Genomic DNA, 22,479 nt, shown 5'->3' with positions numbered 1-22,479 from the left:
TCCACAAATTTGCAATTATTCTCTGCTGGTTTTTAACATTTTTGGTTGTTTTCTGAGCCTGCTGTGCTCTTAGATGAATAAAATGACCAACCTCTAATGTGCCACTCTTAACTCAAAGGTTGTTTCTGGATCTTCAACAATTTTGTGCATACTGGCAGCTTAGTCTTTGTTTTCATTTTAAAATCGTGGGACTAAGCAGTACAATCACACCACCATCATCATATTAGGATTTTGATTCTGTTCATGAGTCATTTGTCCCTTTGTTTCTTTGTTTGCCCTCTCTTTGTTTGAATACTTTCTTTTATAACCCAAATAATGGACAGTATGAAAAATCATGTGGTTAAAGTGTTTCTTTTCTTCCTCTAATCCTAACTACAAATCAGTTCTTTGTATTAACAAATCTGACTGAAATAAAAATGTGTTAAAAAACTGTGAAATTGCACCACCCAAAATCTTGCTCATTGTTTCTTTCCTCAACTGCATTCCACAGTTTTTGGCAAACTGGAATTCAAAAAACCCTGATATGTTATCAGATGAGATAAATCATGTGGCATTTTTTGTTGAAGAACTTGGATGAAGAATTATTACAGTGTAAAAATCACACCATCACGTTTGAATGTAATCTTTAACAAAACTGTCTTACCAAGTTTGCAAACAACCTTGAATTGTTAGTAGTCACGTGTAGGTTAGATTTCAAATCAAATGAGGACAAGCCAAACAAGTAAATTATTTTACCTGTGCTCTTGTTTGGCATTGACTGTAGATGTATACAAATGTGGAGATTTGCTTTCTAGAAACAAACCAAATGTTGTTACTTTGATAGCAGCTGGCTCACGAGCTATGTTTTCTGTTCCCCTGTAGGTGGTCTCCATCATTGTTACGTGCAAGTTCCTTGCAGACATTCATGAAATTCCTTGTGACACTGTCAGATACTGGTGCTGGAGTACTGTAGTTCCCACTTTACTCAGAGGGAATTGATGTGAAAAGATGTTAAGTGATTTGAACATGACTACTTAGGCAATCTGTAAAGCAGTCTTTACATTTAATTATTATTAATTAACTATTGTGTTATAAAAAGCTGTATAGTGGATAATAAATCTCAAATGATTCACTTTTCATCTTTAATTTATATATTATCCTGTTCTATCTATCCCTTACTTTCTGTGAAAGTCTGATCTGAAATTTCAGTCCTGAGAGTTGTTGTATAGCGAAACTCCTCTAATAGTTTGCCTAGACAAGAAATAAATTCTTAATTCCTATTGTTAGGTGCCTTTTAAAATAGTATCTAACATATACCAGATGGCTACTGGAGTACCTTGGAGTGGCAGAAAATCACTGTGCCATTCCTTTCTTGTTCTTATCCCAGCAGGTCTGTGCAGGCTGTGATGAAAAGACAAAACTTCCAGTCTTGAGTTTTCATCCCAAACCCAAGTTTTGATAATCAATGATAGGATGCTAAAAATACACCTAAATGTCTCTGTGATTCTGAAATTGAATTTCTGAAAAAGCATTGTACTTGTGGTAAAAGGTAAAGAGTAAAGTTCCAGAGAAATGAGCTGTGAATTGCAGCTGCAATGGAAATTGATCCTGCCTGTCAGTCTGTGCTCCATATTCTCAGGAAAACAGAGTGGAGCAGAGAAGAAGCCAAAATCACCGATTAAATGGGATGCTGAAGTGCTAGGGGCTAGAACTAGGCTTGCTGGTCCCTCAGGTCAGAGCTGCAACTGTCAGAATTCACTGCCTGATTCCCTGCTGAACCAGGCAGAAGGAGAGCAGTATGAAAAATGCTGCAGGCACCAGCAGGGGAATGGGTAAAGAACTACCTGGCTAAGCTTCAGGCTTGACAGACAGTGTGCTCCTTTGGGAGGAAAACCTCTTCTCTTACGAACTGGGCGGCCTCATTTTCCCCATTTGCTTCATGATTTGTACCAGTAAGGCATAAGAAAATAGCTGGAGTACTTAGGAGCAGCAGAGGCTTGGTTCGCTTAAAAAACTGCAGTGGGTGGAGAGGTCTGGCTGTGTAACCTCTGCAGGTGGGCATTTACCGAGTAAGGAGGAGGCAAAGGCTCAGCAAATAATACTCGTGCTATGAAGTATGTATGTTCTATATAATACAGTCGGTGTGCTGTGTTGAACTCTTTATTCTGCTCTAAAAAGTGTGATTTCAGCTGTGAATCAGCACTGTGAAATGACACTTCTCTGTGTAGCTATCACTTACCTTACCTGGTGCAAGATAACAACCACAGACCATTGCTGGGATGACAGCCTTCCACTTCACAGAGATAGTTAGTGCAAGTCTCATGAGCACAACAGCAGCATCTCTGAAAGATGCCTACTTCTTCACTTAAAGCTGGGAACTTGCCCTGAGAAAGTGATAAATCCTGCAGAAAATAAAACCGACTAACTGACATCATCATGCTGTAGTAATTAATTCAGCTTTCCCCTTTAAATCACAGTCAGCTGTCATTCTTTTCATGCTGCTAAACAGTTACCTTTCCCCAGGTATCCTGCCTCCTTCCTGATGAAGAGCGCATACCTTCCACTGTATTGGAAGTGAGGTACTGTGGTCTCAGAACCATATTACATTAAAGATAGATAGATAGATAGATAGATAGATAGATAGATAGATAGATAGATAGATAGATAGATAGATAGATAATTAGGAAATTTTCTTTCACAGTTAGGGTGGTCAGGCATTGGAATAGGTTGCCCAGGGAGATGTTGGGAGTGACAATCCGTAGAGGTGCTTAAGAAGCACCTGGATCTGGCACTGGGTGATATGATTTAGGGGTTACAGTGACAGTGCTTTGTTGACACATGGACTTGATGATGTTAAAGATCTCTTCCAACCTTGATGATTCTTTGATTCTATTCTATGAAATATTTCATCTGTCATATACAGTGATACCTCCAGAGAAGTTCAGTTTTGTTGCTAAATTGATCAAATGGAAACTTCATTTTCTATCTTTTGCAGTTGCACTAACAGCTGTTCTTCAGGGCTGTTTTGAGCCACATGGCTTTTTTAATCCCAACATTCCATTGTTACCTTAGCCATTTTTTTCCTGGTTAAAAGTAGCACTGTTAAAGCACTCATTATGACAGGGTTCATTAGGGCCCTATAAATTGCATAATCTCTGAATGAATAGTGGAAAAAAATATGAACTGTGTACCTATCTGATGCTATGGATTACAGAATCAAGTCAGGAGCCAAAGCAACCAGGGTATTAGCCTTGTCTGATGAGCTTTGTCCTGTGCATATCAAGGGAAGCTGTATTGTCTCTGTCTTTTACCATCTAAATTCTTTTTTCTCTTGTGTCCTTTGTTGGAGGTGAAAATCTGTCATTCTCTTAGATTTAACTAGAGGGCTAACTTGTACTTTTTATTAAGGTAACATGACATAAGAATACCTTCCTCCTGGGCGGAAATCTTGGATAGGTTTTGATCCAGGTATTTTGTACAGCCACTCAATTTCTCTTTTAAAATGCTATGAATTAGGTATATGTCTTTAATAAAATGATTTCTCAGCTCCCCTGTGAATTTTCTGATGTGCCCACTGTGGAACTAAGCGGGCTGTTCCATATTCTTGCAACCAGGAGCTTCGTTCAATTGTTTAATGTTGTATGTCAGGGTCACCTCAATTTTGTTGGATTTCTATTTCTATTTAGCCCATTCAGATACAATTACAGTTACACAATAACTCTCAAGTGTCCTTTGCTATTCATCATCTCACCTAAAACAAGAAATTCTTAGAAGTTGAAATGAAATTAAAAAAAACCAAACAAACCAGGAAAACCCATTTTCCATGAAGTTTGTCTGAACTACACAGAAGTAAATGTTTTAGGAAGTTATTGAGTCCATATACTAGTCCTTGAGGTTTGCTTCATATTAATTTTAATTGTTGTAGCAATAGAAATTGGGGCAAAGCCACCAGATGCCAGAATTCTTAGCTGGGATGTCTGAGCGTGGAGGCAGATAAATGGCTCAACAGTGATTTATCCTTGGTGGAGACATTTTTACTTCTCAGTTAAGTCACTAGAAAGGAGAACAGGATTAGAATTCAGTTAGTTTTTCCATTTTTTTTCACCAATTGCCAAATATTCTATACTCATTATCAACATTCTTTGACAGTGAAAATTAATTTTAAAAAATTTAAAAAGCAGCTGGGTGATTTAAAAGGGAAAAAAAATACCCTGCTTTGTAGATGTTAGAACAAGCAATTTCTTAACACCTTTTCTTCAAGGAGTTAAGATGAATAACATCTTTGAACAAATATTTCAAGCATGCAGGGATTATGTTAAAAAGTAAAAAGATGAAATCCTGTGTAAATTGTTTAGAACATTCCTAGTGAAGACATGTTGATTAATAAACATAAAAGGAGGAAGATGCATATTAATTTGTTTATGTATAAGAGTCTTCTAACTCATTAAAAGTCTTCTAAGTGTTTAACTAGTGAAGCAGTGGATAAAACCTGACATTGTCTTTAATCTTTTTGAGGACTCAAATATGAAAAAAACCTCCAGATTATTGCTAAATATGTATAATAGCTCTGTTAATGACAGTGTTTTGAAAATGGGAGGGGGGGGGTAGTCAGCTCAGTGATTCTGCTGTAATATGGTGGAAATTTTAATTGACTTTTCTATCTCAGTTGCTGTGACCAGTAGGACTGAAGAAAATTTAAGTTTGTCAACTACAATCTTTGGTGCTTGTGTATAGATATTGGCTCATTTTTGATTGGGAGATCTCTAGAAAAGCAGAGATGCAGGAGAATATCTTGTTTATTTTGTATCTTTGCTAAACCACTATAACAAACTGAGATATTTTTACTATTAACAGCTAATGTTTTTGTGGAAAAAACCCCAATGGTCTATTTTAAAAATGTGGGATATTACCTTAATGTCCTGGACAAATAGAGATGGAGTAAATTGCATTCAGTCTAACTTAAAAACAAATGAATAAGAAATAGCTGAAGAACCATCTAGACTGTATAAACAGTCCTGCAAGAAAATCAACATATATTTGCAAGTTTACTCTAAAATTACATTTTCTTTTCAGATACTTGTTTTGTGCAGGTTTGTACTCTAAAATTGTTAATACAAATAACTTGTGCAAAAGAAATTGGACATGCTTATTTTTTGCATGCAACACATAGGTAAAAAAGTGTCATTTCAGATGTATCATGCAATTTGAGTTGAATCATAAGAACTTCTTAGCGTTTTGTTTGCTCTAATTTTTCAGCAGACACTTCTCACTCCCTTCTCCATTTCCCCCCACTTTTTCAGAGATTATACTTCATTTATACTGTGATTCTGTAAAGCAATGAATTTCTATTTCTGCTTATCTGTCATACTTGTAGAGCTGTACAATTTATTTCTCACCTCACTATTACGATATGAATAAGTAATGACATCAGAATTATGTTGGCAATTTTGCAGATCCGATGCGTGGTCCACGAAGACTGGAGGTTGTGGAGATCAAATCCAGACAGATCACGATTTGCTGGGAGCCATTTGGATACAATGTCACGCGTTGCCATCGCTACAACCTCACAGTCCATTACCGCTACCAGGCTGGAGGGCAAGAGCAAGTGAGAGAGGAAGTCAGCTGGGATACAGAAAGTTCACATCCCCAGCACACAATTACCAACCTATCCCCATACACAAATGTCAGCATCAAATTAGTGTTGATGAATCCTGAAGGACGGAAAGAAAGCCAAGAGCTTGTAGTGCAAACTGATGAAGATGGTGAGTTTTTTGTATTTGCATGTACATGGTGCATGACCTGATAGTATAAATTTTCTGTATTAAGTGCATGTTCTGCTTTCACTAAAATTTATAACAGCTTTTCCACCAACCTCACCAATTTTAATAGAGTAAAACTCCATTATTAGAGTGATCTTTCACATAACCTGTAACATCCCTGGATAGTTTATTCGTTTTGTGATTAAACTTGTAACTTCTGCTTGAACTATGTTCTGCCTCTCTAAAGTTCCAGTATCAGTTTGAAGAAATTTCATGTGATTGTCAGCGGTATCCTCATGGAAGCCTCTACTCAGTGATGTGCTCTGCACTAAATTTTTTTTCTTGATTTGCAGTTTCAGTTTCTCTGTCTTTGGCTTTCTAGATATTGGACGCTGTTGGTTGCTAATTCAGAAACCATATTCCATATACAAGCATTGAAATATACAGATATTCCCTTTCTTTTTAATAATTTTCAATTCACATGGGGTTTTCAGATCTCTTTTCTTTTAACTTATTCTATTTTGATTAATTATTAATAAATAATATAATTAGCTAATGTCTTTTTTTGGGACAGAGACAGCAGAATTGGGCAATGTGTCTCTGCAATGCTCTAATAATATTGCATGAAAAGATTATACCATGCCCCCAAGTCTTCCATGATTTTATTTTGGTTACACATGCAGAGAGTTTGTTGAAGCTCAGTTCAGTGCAATACCAAAATGCAACTTAGTTGTTGAAGTGGTCATGCGCCAGGAATCAGTTTCACCTTTGCAGAATACTCTGTCCTGATATATAGCTGTGGGTTTGACTCCACACTCTGAGGGTCCAGCCTTGCAGAAAAATGGCTATAATAATTAGCAAGACTGCTCCTCCAAGATGCTTTGTAAATCAAAAGGTTTAATAAGGGAAAAAAAAACAACAAAGTAACAAAATGTTGCAAAAAACAAATAATAAACTGCACGCAAGTGTCTGAGAAAACCTCACACACCCTGCTAAGACATCTTGAAAAGCCTCTTCTTTCTTTTGTGTTCTTTCTTAAATACTAGATGTTTTAGAAGGGATAACCTGGCTAACAGCCAATAGATCACCAAGGGGGTTTAAGTTACACTCTCATAACCCAAGCCATGCCCCTGTGTTGGCACTGAGCCAATCCTTGTCAGAAGGGTATGGAAGCATCTAGGTATACTTCCTAAAATGTCAGAGGTAAACTGAAAGTCTTTCCCTGTTTGGAAACACCTGCTGGAGGTGTGGGGATTGCATCACTACATATAGCCCCTTACAAGTGTATCTGATTTTTTTTTACCTTGGTTTTGGTTATTTCAAAAGCACACAGTTCAAAGGAACCTTGTCAAATGACTTGGCATTGCTTTATATAACAGATCTGTCCTCCTTCCATTTTTATCATCTGAAATCTGAACAGGAATGGATTTGTATTTTCTTTCAGATCAGTGATAGATTTCCTTCAAACATGATAGAAATATTTCTAGTAAGAACTTCAACAATGATGAGCTCCTTTTATAATAAATACTTGAAGTCTGTCATTTAAGCCTATTAAATTATTTAATACATGCAGTATTGGTTTTATGTAGTACTAATTTCTAATCAAAATATATGAGGGAATAAATTAAACAATTTAGGAATATATAGTTACTAATGCAACATATTCAGCAAAGCATAGCTAACAGGAAGAAATGTTTAATTAAAAATAACTGTGCTGTCATGCTCTAAATTTTATTTGGTCCACTTGTAGGATGACAATGCTAAAGAACTTACTGTTGTCTGGGATGTTTATGTGTTTTATCTAAAACTTCTTGTTCCTGTCCCTCTGGAACTTCTTGTTATTTCAGGACCTATTAAAAACCAGTGTCAGTGTCTAAGAAATAACTTGAAAAAAATTACAACTCTTTAGTGTAATGCAGACATTCAGTGGGGTATATAAGTCTGAATGTAGAACAAGAGAGTTTTACTGACCTAAATAATTATCATAATTTTTCAAATCACATGATCCTGTTGGCTGCAAGGGACTTCTAGAGCTCATTTAATCCAACCTTCTGCTCACAGAAGATCAAATGATCGCAGGTTTCTCAATGCTTTGTACAGTTGAGTTTGAGTATATCTCTAGGTAACCTCTGCCAGTATTTGAACCCCACCCTGTATGGCACAGCTGCTTAGAGTTTACGACCTTCAGATAATTTGAGAGGTTAACACAGTGCTTTGCTCTGCTTCCATCTTATTTACACTATATTTAATTCTTCTTCCTTTACACATAAATCATTAATCTCATGATTCCAAAGAAGTTTTCCCAGTTCTCTCCTATTTGGAAACAAAGTTCAGTGCCCAGAATTAAAGTTGCCCTAAAGGTGTCATTTTACTGGTGCACACAGGACCGGTAAGCCAGTTCAGAACCTGTGTCCTTGGAGCTTCCACTTGGAAGAGCACAGAGCTCTCTGGAGAGCTATGGAGAGATGATCAAAAAGCTTTAAACCTTGTAAACTCCCACAGCAACAGCATGGAACAGTAGGACATTCTGTAGCAGAAATATAGAGGAAGCTCTGTACCAGAAGTCCTAACAGGAAGGCGTCCCCAAATGTCTTGCTTGCAGATTTTTCTATTCCTTAACCATTTGAGTAACTCTCAGGAAGGGGTCTGTGCAGTTATTTCAACCAACGCACCAAGTGGCTTCCACCTTCTTTCTGTGGCAAGTCAAAAATATTATGTGTATCTTTCTATTGGATTTTCACATGGAGTGTGTAGAAGTGCTAATGCCATAATGCCTGTTGCTTCACAACAGTCCTGTGTGAAGTTTTCAGGATTTTTTTTTTCCACATTACTTTGCCAGTGTTTTTATAAAATAAAGTCACAGATACACGTCCATGCGCTGTTTATATGTCTCCTGAAAATCGAATTGTCTTGGGGATAAGCCAATAGTTGCAGACCAGTCCATCCTGTTGTAGGTTTTCAGGCCTACTGTCAGTGAGCATTACCGTTTGATGCAATATATGGCTCATCTTTCCAAGATAACTTTTGTGATTCTGTCTTCTGAAACTCTACCTTGTTATTTCAATGCTTGTTCATTTTCGTATATGAATGTTTAATATGTTTTCCACTTTGGGAAGTAACACTATTGATAAGCAGATATCACAAGTAGATTTTACTTGCAAAAATTCCTATTTGAGATATCCCCTAATTCCTTATAAAAAGCTGATTTTTTTCCTTTTTTTAAAATTATCAGTAAGGGTTTACAGGAAATGTGGGATGCTCACTAATTCATTCTTACACTAAAGGTGATGCATAATGTCACTGTCTTGTTAAATGTATCCTTCTCCTCCTGAGCTACCCTGGCCTTTGCCTCCGTCTTTGGGGAAATTATGGTGGGATGGTTTTTTGGCCTCAGCATTAAAGTAAGGGTATTTAAATAGAGCGTGTCCTTCTGAGATTTTTCCTAACACCACTTTTTTTTCTTTTAATCTGTTAGTCCCAAGTGCAGTGCCGCTTGAATCCATTCAAGGGAGTACCTTTGAAGAGAAGATTTTTCTTCAGTGGAGAGAGCCGGCACAAACATATGGTGTGATTACTTTGTATGAGGTATCTAGAAATTTGCCATGTTTTATGTCTAGTTTTGATTTTCCAATGTGCATAATCATTTTTAAAAAATGTGTTTTTACAGTTTATGTGAAATTAAACTTCATATTAAAACAGTAGCCATTTAAAAGTAAATATAATGTAGGCATGAATTATGCAGGGCACAGCATGTCCTTAAGTTACCAACTTTAGGAAACCTGCTCTATCTAGAACCATGAAATAGCATTCTATTTAGTACTCTAGATCAAATATTTAAAAGATTGAAAGACAGATCTTAGCAAATTCCTTAAAAAATAAGAGGCACAAGACAGTGGTTACAGTCAACGTCACATTTAGATAGACATCGTTATAGGAAGCCTATTGTAATAGAAACAAGCAGGCATAATTAAAAAATTCTAGCTTTTTTAAAATGCGAATTCAACAGAATTGTATGTTGTTAGATGTCTAAAAATCACTGCTTTTTCTCATGTAGAAGCTTTGCCTGAATACCTCTTAGAAAAATTGACAAAAGACTGCACAGATTAAGCTGTCAGACAGTAATCACTGTTAAGCTTCTTACCTGACCTTACTAGAAAATTGGTATTGAAATGCTTTGTTTAAAAAAACACACCTAAATGAGATACAGTGTAAAAGAAAAGTTAAAATGAATGCTAACCTATTGATACTGTTTTGAAAACTACTTTATTGTTGGAGGATAAAATGTTATGAAAAAGTATGAATTGATTTTTTGTAAAGCTAACAACTTTCTAGCTACCACTACCTTTGTCTGTATTCAGAGATCAGAATGTTTTATTTAAGTGTTAATGTTGTTACTGCTGCTAGATTTATGTACATAGAAACACACAGTGGTGGATCCCATTTCTACTTAGAAACGTGCCTGCATGTCTAATTCCACTGCTGAGGAGTACACCCACTGCATCTGGCAGTTCATCCTTAAATGTATACAAACATCTAATTTCATCAGCTGTATTGAGATAGGGAGATTCATGTGAGCAATATGTTACCTTAATTTCTCTACTGATAAAAGTTCAGACAGTTGGTGGTTTAATCTTCTGTCATCTGTTAGAAGGGCTAGTTGGGTGCTTTTTAAGGTACTTTGAGTTCAGTTTATGGATGAGGATTTGTAGAGGATACGCCTGTGTCTACTGTAATAAGGTCGGGGTTTATCTGAATAGTATGAAAGTTTTTATTACTAATTTTCAGCACTTCATTGATGTTATATTAGATGGCTCATATAAAAATCAATTTTTGTTAGATCAGAGGTTTTAGTAAATTGCAAGTGTTTAAGGTGTGTAACGTCAGCGCTTGAATGTGCCTATGTACTGTATTGTGGGTCCTCTTAATTAAAATTATATTGAAAAAGTATAGCACAAGAATGTCAATTATCACTTTATATAATAAAGGTTTTGGAATTATTCACATAAAAATGAAAATTTAAAAGCAGAAAGGAGGGGTGAACCATTTTTACTTTTCTAATTTTTAATGGCCTTCGTATTTTTAAATGGCTTTCATATTTTTAAATTCTCATTACAATGCATAGAAATCAGTAATTAATAGAAGTCTGTATCAAGTTTTACTGTGAACTTACATTAACATTTCTAATGAAAAGTAAAAATACTGTTTGAATCAAGGAAGGAACTGAGGATACAATATACACTCTGCATATATTACTTAACATTTATCTTTTCTTCCCTCCAAATGAGAATCTGACCTAGGTACAATATAATAACCTGAAAAATTCCAAATTAGCAATTGTAATAGCTAAGCTTCAGGCTAAAATAGAAGCTTTACCCAATTTTTGAAAAATTTGCCTTAAGCTGCCCTTATCATCTTTTACAGATAGCCTTATTCAGGGCAAAGTGTAATTATAGTAAAGTCAGCTGGAACTGGGGGGCTTCACCCCCTCTTGGTCATTGCTGAGTTTTTACCTGTTTGTTTTGGTTTTGTTACTGGTGCTGATCAAAACCAACATTAAGATGAATTCAAAATGTGACACTGTTAAAGCCAGCATCTTGAAGGAATTAATGTAAGCCTGAACCTATCCTTTAGAGTTGTAATCTAGCTGCTTCTAAGTCTCTGTATCTATAAAAGTAATAACTCATACAAGTTACGACTCAGTTCCTGTGCCCCTTCGTGGGATTCAGGATTTGAAGAGTATAAGAGAGTAAGATAGCTTATCATAAAATGTCTGACAGCGCATACATCAGAAGGGTTTACTGGATAAAGATGCAATCTCTGTCCATCTGCTCAAAGCAGTTTATAACTTTCTTATTCTTTTGCAGATCACCTACAAAGCAGTCAGTTCCTTTGACCCAGAAATAGATTTATCCAATCAAAGTGGACGAGTGTCAAAGCTAGGAAATGAAACACACTATCTCTTTTTTGGACTGTATCCTGGCACTACCTACTCTTTTACCATCAGAGCCAGCACAGCTAAAGGCTTCGGACCTCCAATAACAAATCAGTTCACGACTAAAATATCAGGTACTTGATCAAAGAATATTATTTCCTTATGATAATGAGTTGGGTTATTCTTTTGTTGTTTACTTCTTTAGAATTTAACAAGCAGCAAATTAAGAAAAGGAAGAACACGTTCATCCCCAAAGATGTCAAAGTGACATATATTACCATATCTGAAGAACTTCCAAGTGCTTAAATATTAGCTAGTATTTTGAAATTCCTGTTCACAACCGTAACATATCACTCAAGAAACCCCTGTGAATTATGTGTTTGCAGCCAGTGCCAGCTGCAGTTGCAACATTTAGCATAGGGTTTTTTTGGACCTGAAGATGAGGGTTTCATTCAGAGCTTAGTCAGCCTTGACATGATTCTAAATTAGAACAGTAACAGTGCTGGAAAATCTCTTTAATGAGCCATGAACAATCGAGAGTTGAGCAGAGATGCTGTATGTCTAAAGCTCACTTAGAAATTGTAGTTAGCTGCCAGGCTGCCTGTGTTCCTAACAGGCATGGGGACTGAAGTGGATGTGAAACTGTATTAGACAAGAACATCAGGACTAGTGGTTTTCAGGTAATAGCAGCATGACTCTGTCACTTCTGCAGATCCTTGACCAATATTTCAAGCCCTCCCTTGAGACAGAGGAACATTTCATTGAGGGGACGGAATGTTATTGCATCCTACAAAATGCTTATGTAATTCATGACAAAATGTTTTGCAAAGTTACGGTTGAAATCCGTTTATTCTTTGCTTCTCTACAGTTTGCTTCAGAATTAAACTGGCAGTTCAATAATAAACTGGCCCCTTGATAATATTTATAGAAAATTGCCTTACCTATTTGTGGTCAACTGGGCTTTCCAGAAAGCATTTGGATACAAAATCTTTTTTTTTTACTCTCATTCTGTGTACTTCTCCCTCATCCCACGTATTCTGTCCTCAGTGGAATGAAAAAAACCTGACAAGCGTTTATCAGAAATAGAATGATTTCTCCTATCTTATTATAGGAAAGGACAGTTAATGCAAGGTGAAAGTTATTGCCAATGCAGCTGTTTGTAGAGAAACAAAAATGTTGTTAATTTTCAGCTTAGACAATTAACTCTGTATGGAATATGAAACATACATAAAGGTATGTTTCAGTAAAGGTGGAGTTTGTTTTCTATTCCCTCTCCTATACTGAGCAGAAATTTTCTGTCAAAAATCAATTTCTGACACAGCAAAACTTCATACGAGTTAGCATGATGAGACCACCCCTTATTAGAATAAGGAATGGAGACTACTGAGTAAGAGAATCTGGACATTTGGGAATAGTACTGGATCTTAAATTGTTTTCTAAAATGATATATCACCAACAAAAATTCACTGGTGGGAACAGGCATTGCAGGAATGCTTGAGGGTGAGGCAAACCTGCAAATCTCCATGTGGTGAGGTTCTCCAAACTGCCTTCTCTGCACTCCACTCTCTCATTGCTTCCTCTTAAGTACTGTACTAACAACAAATGTTTATGCCTTATCCATGGGTAGTTAAAACCAATCTCTGATGCATTTAAAATAGAAACAAAATGTGTGTCTTTTTAAATAAAATTAAAAGTCCCAACTGGCATTTTAGCTGTTGAATATGGAACGCTTTTTGCAGTGCTGTTGGCTGTGATCTCATTGTCTCACTGGAAAGCTTTGAGGCCTCTTTCATGTGGCCAGTGCCTCCATTTTGGACAGATGTGAAACAGAGCTTCTGAACATTTCTGGATGAAAGTTTTCACTATATTTATAACAGGTTAAGTGTAGTTTGACCAATTTTTGTGTTTTACTCTAATTCTGGACTGCATTTTTTCTGACTAAAACCCTCTAAATTTTTTGTCAAGTTTTGAATAGTACTCGTATGTACTGGAAATAGTTGCTGTGTTTTCTTTTACAATTACATTAATATTTCCTGTTTTCTCTGTTTATTAATACGTTCCTTCTTTATGTGTAGGCAGTGTGGAGGAGAAAGAGTCCTAATGCAGATAAAAAAAAATGGAGAAGAGAAAAAAGTAGCCAGGGCTAAAGGTTATGACTGGGAGAGCCACAACTCATATCTGGAACAGGAAGACAGTTTTGGTCTTTGTAGGGACACTAAAATTAGTAAAGAAAGGAAGTAGGGACTTAGGAGTCATAAATTAGGAAAATCAAAAGACTTGCTAAGATGTGGACAGGAGAACAAGGACAAAAAATGACAGACTACTCAAAAAACGTTCAGAGTTCACACAGCTTTTTGGAGATACAGTTTCTGTCCATTCTTTTTTTCAGGATGGTCAGGTTGAGAATAGAGCATTATTTGAACAAGTTCTGGATATTCAAAACTACAAAGTGTGCCTGAACCTTTAAAGTAGTGTGTCATAGTATGACTTAAGTGCTACTCAGATTACTTATGATTAGTCTTAATGTTTGTGCCTCATATCAAGGATTGTAAACAGAATAAAGCCCTCTCTAGCATACAGTGGAGGTTTTTGAAGAATAATTTTTTTATTTGTGAAACATTTCAGAAATGGCAAATAGCAATGCAAGGCAGTGAAGATTTTAATGTTTCCTCAGATTGAGGAATTGTGGAGTACAGTGCTATTCTTAACAGAATCCTTGGATATGGGCACTATGAATAAAGAGAGAAAAATTCATTTACCTTTCAAGTAGATGCAGATACTACTGGAACAATGAAAATGATTGGAAAATACACTTGAAAATAATTTGCTAGAGGTTGATACTATCTGTATGTGGAGCATAATACACTCTATTGGTATGGTAGACACAAGATGTCCAGTAAGATGAAACTAATAATTGAGAAGAACTAAATGAATCTTTGGAAGAATCTTCTAAGGAATAGAACTTCTTCCCCACCAAATGTGTTTTCCCTTTCAAGCGAGAATTAATTTAGGGAAGTTAATTGCCCTGCATTATTCTTGCAGTCAGAAGAGACCATTGAAATGACCGTTTTTTGCTTCTCTAGCCTTTAAATCTGTTAATAGTGCATCACCATTAACAAGTGAACAATAAGGATACAGCAGCCTGTCAAATAACCAATTAACTGAGTAGCCTTCCCTCCAATGTAGTGATACAAATGTGAGTAGATGATAACAGTGAAGAAAGAAGAAACAGTAGAAGGCAATAACTGAGGCATTGCTCTAATCACAACTGTAAATCTTTAATAAAGACACAGTCTGCAAAGGTTCTGAGTGGGGCTTCAGACTAAGATAAAGTCTTCTCTTGGTGGACAATAGACCCAGGACAGTTATAGCACTAGTGAAAATTCCAGGAAAAACAAATGATGAGAGTGCATCCTGATACAGCTGTCGTACTGAGAAAGCTGGGCTCAGTTTCAAAAACAATAGTTGCTTCAGCATACACATTTGCAGATGCTGTTCTTAAGATAACTTTTCATTTCCAAGTCATGGATTCTCAATAGTTTCTGCAAACTTACTCCCACTAGTATCTGTTTCCTGTCTTGATATTGGCAGTGAACTGGTATTTCTTTATTTGGGATGTGTTGGTTTTGGTTTTTTTTTTTTCCTGAAGGTATTTAAGTTGTCTCACACTTGCATTGTAACAGAAAGCATCTTAGACTTGTAGTATGGTCTTTGTATTTGAAGAAACCTTTAAAATTGTATATTCAAATAAAGGTACAGCTCTTAAAAGAAGAAATTCAGGAATAATGATTTTATTTGCCTCTTTTCTTATTCTAGCACCCTCTATGCCACCGTATGAACTTGAAACACCTTTGAATCAAACTGACAGCACTGTGACAGTCTTGCTGAAACCTGCACAGAGCAGAGGCGCTCCTGTCAGGTACTGGGGGGAAAGTTCTTTATGAAATTAAAAGCCAAATTGATTGATTTCTTGAACATATTTTCTGGGGATTTTCTACACAGTAATCAGTGTCTAAATTCATGTCTGTATTAGCTCTAATTAAATTAAATAACTGAAGAAAATGAAAGCGCTTTGATGTTGAGTGTTCACGTATTGTTTAAAGGATTTGATCCAGATGCAAGTGGCTTGTTCTTTGAAGATAAGGAACAAAGCCATAGTTCTGTTGTGTGGGTGGCTTCTTTAAGGTAATTGCTTACTGCAGTGTTATAAGTTCAAGGGCATATCACATTTTTTATGCTGAGCTACTGTCTTTAATATTCAGTTTTCTTGTTTACTTCACAGATTTAAGGTAGTCAACACTTAGTAAGTTAGCCAATTTAAACAGTATGTACTGTAACATTCATAAAGTATTTACATCATTTGACCACAATAGCAGAAATAATAATTTTAAAAAGCAACCTTTAAAACCAGTATTTTGGAGTCTTCAGTTTTATAGAGTATCCATTAATGAATTTCCAGTTTTCAGAAGTTTATCTCTCTGCCAGATATGTGGTATTGTGTAAGTTCTTCATGATTAGAATAAAGGATGCCTGATTTTCAGTGAGGAAGACAGAGAAATTGTTAGATTATTTTAAATGAGAACCAATAATGAGCTCAATACTCTGAATAAACAAAAACAAAGATGAGAGATTTTTCACAGCTATAGGATGTTTTTCCTTTTGGCTAATTGTTTATCCTCCTTAATTCTTTCATTACTGTAGGAAGAGTTTTCATCTGTACTCAGTAGCTATAATGTATTTTTATCCTTATGCTGAAGTTTTTGATAATTTCTGGGAAATACAGATCTGGTATGCTCATATATGCATGAATAAAAATAAATGTTCTTTGGGTTTCTTCAGAATATTCATACAATTCATATAATTAGGAGTTTTTACTATTAGTTACATATATTATATGTATATAGGTCTGTGTTTTGGAAATGCTCTTCTGTTGTTCATTCACACACCTTTAAAAAAAAAAAAAAAAGTCATATTGCAGAAGTCTGAACCACCTGAGGAAAAAAGCAGCAAATATTAGAGCACATTTAATGAAACTGATTTAACAGGTTAGATGAGAAACAGAATTGATGTTTGTCTCACAAAGCTCTAGTGTAGTCCTTCTGAATTCAAGCATCTGGATGAAAATGATACAAGTTGGAGTCATTGTTTAAACATGAATATATTAGGCTATTAATAAAAAAATGGTTTCAATCTTTTTATCTACATTGTGAACTAAAGATTATTGGCTCCTATAGCAGTAGTGGCATATCAGAAACTTCACTGACAATAGAAAGGAGCTTGTTAGGAGATGAAAGTATGCCAAATAAGTGGATGAGTGGTTAGGGAAATAGGAGGAGAGATTTAAAGTGACATGGAGCTATAGAACTGACAGATGAACACACAGCAGCAGATTTACCAAGGTCCTTTGCAACAGGTCTTAAAATAAAATGAAGGCTGACTACAAACTTAGAGTGTAAATGCTGAGTGAAGCAGAGCAAAAATGAAAGTAAGAATTCCTTAATGGTTCTAACACTTTATAGTACATTCCATTCCCAAACACACTGCTTGCAAAACACATTCTGCATATGGATTTTATCATCTTAATCTGTATTCATTGGATGTTAAAAGTTTAGTCATACTTCATTTATCCAGACCACTAGGCAAGATGCCTTGTCTATTGATTCTTGTACAGCTACTGGCTTGGTTAATGCAGATATTTGAAACTGCACTAAACTTGCAGTGTAAATGACTGTTGTTGTTTTATTGATCAACCCATCAACCATGACACATAAAATTCTTCAATTCCTAAGATGGAAAAGGAGAGCACAAATTCTGCCATTCACATCAGCAAAGCTGATACCTGAGGTCATTCTGAAGTCCAGCTTGTTTTCCTGTGATTAAATTTTTTCCTCTTCCTAAATAAGAAAAATCCTGATATTTTATGCCACTTCTAATCTGCACACAACTAGCACAACATCAAACGAGAGAGGGTGTAATGCTGATTGCTTAAATGTTGATTCAAAAAACCAGACTTTATAGAAATGTTCAGAAAGCTCTGTTTACAATGATAAAGTACACAATAATCATGAAGGCCAAATGGCATTCCAGGTTGTTTTAGAATTCATAAGACTGGACATGATTGAAATGTATTTTGTCAGATTTTTAATACAACAGATACTGCTTGCTTTGTCTCCAGTTTCAGGTCCAGCTTGTTTTGTGGCTGTTGCTGTCTTTGTTTCAAGGAGATTATTTTGGAATTATATATGTTTAAAGCTGTAATGCATTCAGTAATGATGAATGTGTGCACTTCTTTAACAGCTGGCTAAGCTATTTTGACTTCTAGAGTGATTGTAATTTGCAAAGCTTAAATGAAACAAAAAAATGTTTAATTTAAAATTATCCCTTTGTGGAAATTGTGTAATATATGTCTTATTGCAGATATTCTCTTTTTTTCAGATATTTGAATTTAAGAGTTAGTGAAGTTTTGAAGAATTTGCATAAAAAGCATACAAATGCAACTATTTTTTCTAGGAGGGCTCTTCAACATCTGTTGAGGGGGGACTCACTCTTCCAAGGCAATACTATTTGTACATTTTACTTCTCCAGGGCAAGTTAACCTAACGTTTAGAAGACTCTGGTGCCAAATTTTCTGCAAATGTTTAAATTGGTCAGTGCCATATAATCAACCAAGGAGTGCTAATTTATTGCAAAGATCTTGTTCATACACAGGAATGAGATCCATAATGCTTGGTTACTGCATGCATTTAGTGCTATTTATACATTCATCTATGTTAGAAAGAACTTTAGATTATTTGTCACTTTGCATTATAAAAGGTTCTTGTGACCTCTGAAAAAAGTTATCTTGCAGCGTTTTAGCTTCAACAGGAAAATGAAGCTTTCTTTGTTACACCTATTTCTAGTCAGTCTTGCCATGATAAAGGTCAAGTGTGTTCACTTCTTTATCTGTTTATAAGCAACAAAATGTTGTCCCCATACCACCCTCTTCCTGCTATTCTGTGGCACGTCCTCAAAAAGCTTTAATAGTAAACATCCCAAAGATTTTGGCTCAGGTAATACTGGAACTACTTGGTGATATTAAGTCTCTGTGAGGAGCAGATTTACGAAACTAGCAAAATGGATAAGAAAGAAGGCAAGAGCATCCAGGCTCTACTCTGCCTCATGATCTGTTTTTCATACTACATTATTAGAGAGTTTGGCTTAGCTGGATTTGCCCCATTAAACTCTTTGGGCCAGTTAATGGCCCATTCAGCCAACCTTTTTGTTCTTACAGACACTACAGACATTTGGTGCTTTCCTAATCCAGTCTGAAATGAAAGAACAGGATGACAAAATGTGTCAGCTAGCAAATCCCTATGGATGCAATAATTGGCATTTGGGACACCAAAGTTCTTCCTGCTCTGAGTGCTCTGAGGATGTGGGATCAGTCCAGCAGCATCTGGGACTGCAAAGCCCAGACAGGATGAGAGGGAGAGAATTGCAGCAATTGCCAAGTAGTATAATTTAAAAGTGTCTTAGAAAATATGCAGAAGGAAGCAAATAAACTTTGAATTATGTGAGTTGAAAGCTAAGTGTTTCTAGAGTGAAGGCAGTCTGTCTACCCTCCATGCATGCCCTTTTATCACCTGTGTGCCAAACTTCTTCCACTTGCATAAATAAGGACACTACTGGGAAAATAAAGCAAACATCTCTTTACTTGAAGTGCTTAATTTTGAAACATACTTTTAATCTCTTTACTTTGAAGAAACAGCATTTATTATACTTCAAAAAGCCATAATAAGATAATAAGTATTTTCAATACAATGGGAAACTACCATAGAAATTTCAAACTGCATGTTATCTAAAGTGATAAGCACTCCTTTCTCTTACCTCATCAGAGGGACACAGGAGATTGCCTAAATTTCACAGAAATGTACATTTCTTATTGGTTTATCCACAACTTTAAAAGCATCCTGTAAATACTTGGATCATTGTTGCAGCTGGAATGAAGGTTGTTGGCGCGTGGTCCCTGGCATAGGAACAGCATGATTCACAGGAAATTGAAATGGTGTAAAGAAACCTTTGTCAGCCCAAGTTCAAGGAGTACTTAATTCTGTATCTGGCTTACCCATTTCAACAGCACTCAGAGTGTAATAATTTTTAAATGAATGACAGAAGACACCTGATCCCTACCTACTGACAGTAGAAGGATGGAGTGAGTTAATCTGAGGGAGTCACCTTGAAATGCAAAAACTCGTATGTAATGCAGCAGTTCCCCACAGGACCACCTTGTGCTACACATGAAGCAGAGGTCACAGTTGCCTTCCCATGCCTGCCGCATTACAGGGCAGGAGGGTATGTCTTAGGGCCTCATCTCTTTCCTTCAGCATGGCTGGTGCCATGAGGATTAGCCTTCTGCATGTCTGGCCATCATCTCTGCTCTATCGCTGTGTGCACTCCCTTCCTTGTAGGGTAGCAGCAGGCATTGGCACTCTTGGGCCACTTAGGTTAGGTCATGCAGCACTGTCCAACTGACTCCATATGAAGAAAGGGGGTCGTCTGAAGCCTGAGAGAGCATTTTTCAGGATTCTTCAATCTGACAGCCTTCCAGAAAAGCCACTGCCTACCTATATTCTTGAAATGTACAGTCTTTACAAAAAAATCACTTGCTTGGTCAGGAAATCAGCAGATTCAATTGTTTCACTGGCAATCAAGAAATAATAGAAGAAAAACCTAGCAAGCCAGGCAGGCTGTTTGGAAACACATGCAGATATATTTGGTACTCAGAAAGCAGCAGGGTTTCAAACACTCTGAATACAAAAGTTTCAGGATACTTTTCATTACTGTGAAAAGTCCATGAGACACTTGCATTGCTCTGGTGAGTATGTTGTAGCCACAGGCTGGGGCCTCAAAGCTGCAATCCACTTCTCAAAGTTCCTGATATCTCTGTCTGAGTTTCTATGTTGAGTAGTAAGAGCACAGCTTTAGTTACTGTGCGTGAATTATGAAGGCAGGCATCATGAGTATAATTATAAATTCAGGATATGTGAGGTAGTGAGTTTTAAAATGGGAGAATGCTGATTCTCCCGGCACGATAAGAGATGTTAGTGTTCTGTGTGGGCAAAAACATGGCAACAGCACATGCCAATAAAGACATTGCAATGTCTGCATTTTTAGCTGTGTCCTCTCACAATTCCTGCCTTGCACATTATATAATGCTAGCATGTTTTTGTAATTTCCTTCTATTCCCAGTGACATTACATGGGAATTCAGTAATGAGAAAAAAAAAGAAAATCTTATGTAGATACAGCTGAGGAGAGAAGTATCAGAACTTTACGTTAATCTCTACAGAATTTGGAAAGCTTCCCAATAAAATGAAAAGTGAACTCTGGCTTTTCAAGAGCTCACAGATAAAACAATCTGGATATTAGATGTAGTTATGATAAAGAAATGGGCATGTTGAAATAATGTAACTATACATGTTTAAGTAGCATTACTAACTCACTAATATTCTGGAATGCCATGTTCAAAATACAGCCTTTGAAATTACTGTGAGACTACAGGATCTAAAGAGCGTGAAGGGAACACTTTAATTTGCTTGCTACAAGCATCCTGTCTATTGCTTAAGGGTCTGTAAACATAAAGGCTTGAATTGTGTACTGTAGGGTCAGCTCTTTCCAAATCATAGTTTTACAACCTGTAAGTCAACCAGTAAAGTTGTATGAGGATGTCTGTGGTAGAGAAGGGATTGGGTTTTATTAATGCCCATAATTGTCACTTCTTTATAGCAACAAGTATAATTATTTACAGCAGAAGGGTCAATTTCTGTTTCATTGAGGGAACAGTGCAGTAATTGCTTATGCTATAAAAATGCTGTAATTCTTTTTTGTTACACAGTAGAACTTAGCCTTGGATTTTTTTACTGTGACTTGAACTAGAATTTATGATACCTGTTGCCTGGACGTGTGTGGTGCAGCTTCACATGTCCTGTTAGCTTGTTCAGAAATTTCTATGGTCCTTTTACTGTGACTTTTCACATAGTCCCTGGGTAAAACGAGTATTGATTCTCGATTTCTTCAAGTAGTAATTTGTCTTACTGAGAACTCAGCACGTAATGACACCTGTCATTTAGCAATTAATAGAAATTAATCCATAGTAAGTAAAGCAAGCTAGAGCAATTCAAGAATAAAAGAGAAAAAAGATTATTCCATATCTCTGAAGAGATTAATTTCAGTTTCATAACTTACTAATACTTTCTCACAGATTTTGTTTATAATTAACAACTCAAAAATTTGCTGAACTGTTAGGAGGCTCTCCTCTTTTTTTTATAACCTTTCTTCTACATGCTGACCTTAAGTAGGTTGCAGTAGAAACCATATTTTTGCAAACTCCTTTATGATAGTCTTCTATATATTGCTTACCTCTCATTCTGATGGCGTGATAGTTGAGTTCGTTTATACCAGTTCTTTGTTAAGATTCTTTGAAGCACTGGGTTTTTCCAGTCTACCTCATGAAGGCTGAAGTCCAGCAGCAATTCAACCAGTGTATCATTAACTCTTGGAACTCACACCTGTTTTGCTGTCTCTGGATTGCTAACTTAAGTCAGAATTGATAAAGCATGTTTTTCTTAAATCTGCTTACTAAAATGAACAGCTCCATCTCAAGGAACAGAGGGGGTCATTTTTTCATGATCCCTTTGAGAGGGATGGCTACTCAGTGCTCAGATTAATGTACTTGAGCTCAGACATTAGGTGTGCATATTTACCAGTGAAATTTGTATGTCCTGTATCATTCTCTTGTGCTGAGGCCAACTGGCTAACACCAGTCCATATT

At 36.3% G+C, this 22,479-nt stretch overlaps 1 protein-coding gene across 9 annotated transcripts in view; it reads left to right on the top strand.

The window, feature by feature from the left end:
• The window catches only part of PTPRM (protein tyrosine phosphatase receptor type M), a 437,540-nt gene that overhangs the window by 223,593 nt on the left and 191,468 nt on the right, over positions 1–22,479 (top strand). For all 9 annotated transcript variants that reach the window (XM_083866169.1, XM_083866171.1, XM_083866170.1 and 6 more), the window contains exons 8-11: positions 5,433–5,741; positions 9,214–9,323; positions 11,603–11,804; positions 15,487–15,589. In XM_083866169.1, coding sequence (XP_083722295.1) covers positions 5,433–5,741; positions 9,214–9,323; positions 11,603–11,804; positions 15,487–15,589 — 724 coding nt within the window. The remainder of the gene's footprint in view (positions 1–5,432; positions 5,742–9,213; positions 9,324–11,602; positions 11,805–15,486; positions 15,590–22,479) is intronic.

Source organism: Zosterops lateralis (assembly GCF_965231275.1).
Source record: "Zosterops lateralis genome assembly, chromosome: 1".
Taxonomy (NCBI): Eukaryota; Metazoa; Chordata; class Aves; order Passeriformes; family Zosteropidae; genus Zosterops; species Zosterops lateralis.
The sequence above is the reverse complement of the archived record's forward strand: the minus strand, read 5'-3'. Positions and strand labels throughout refer to the sequence as shown.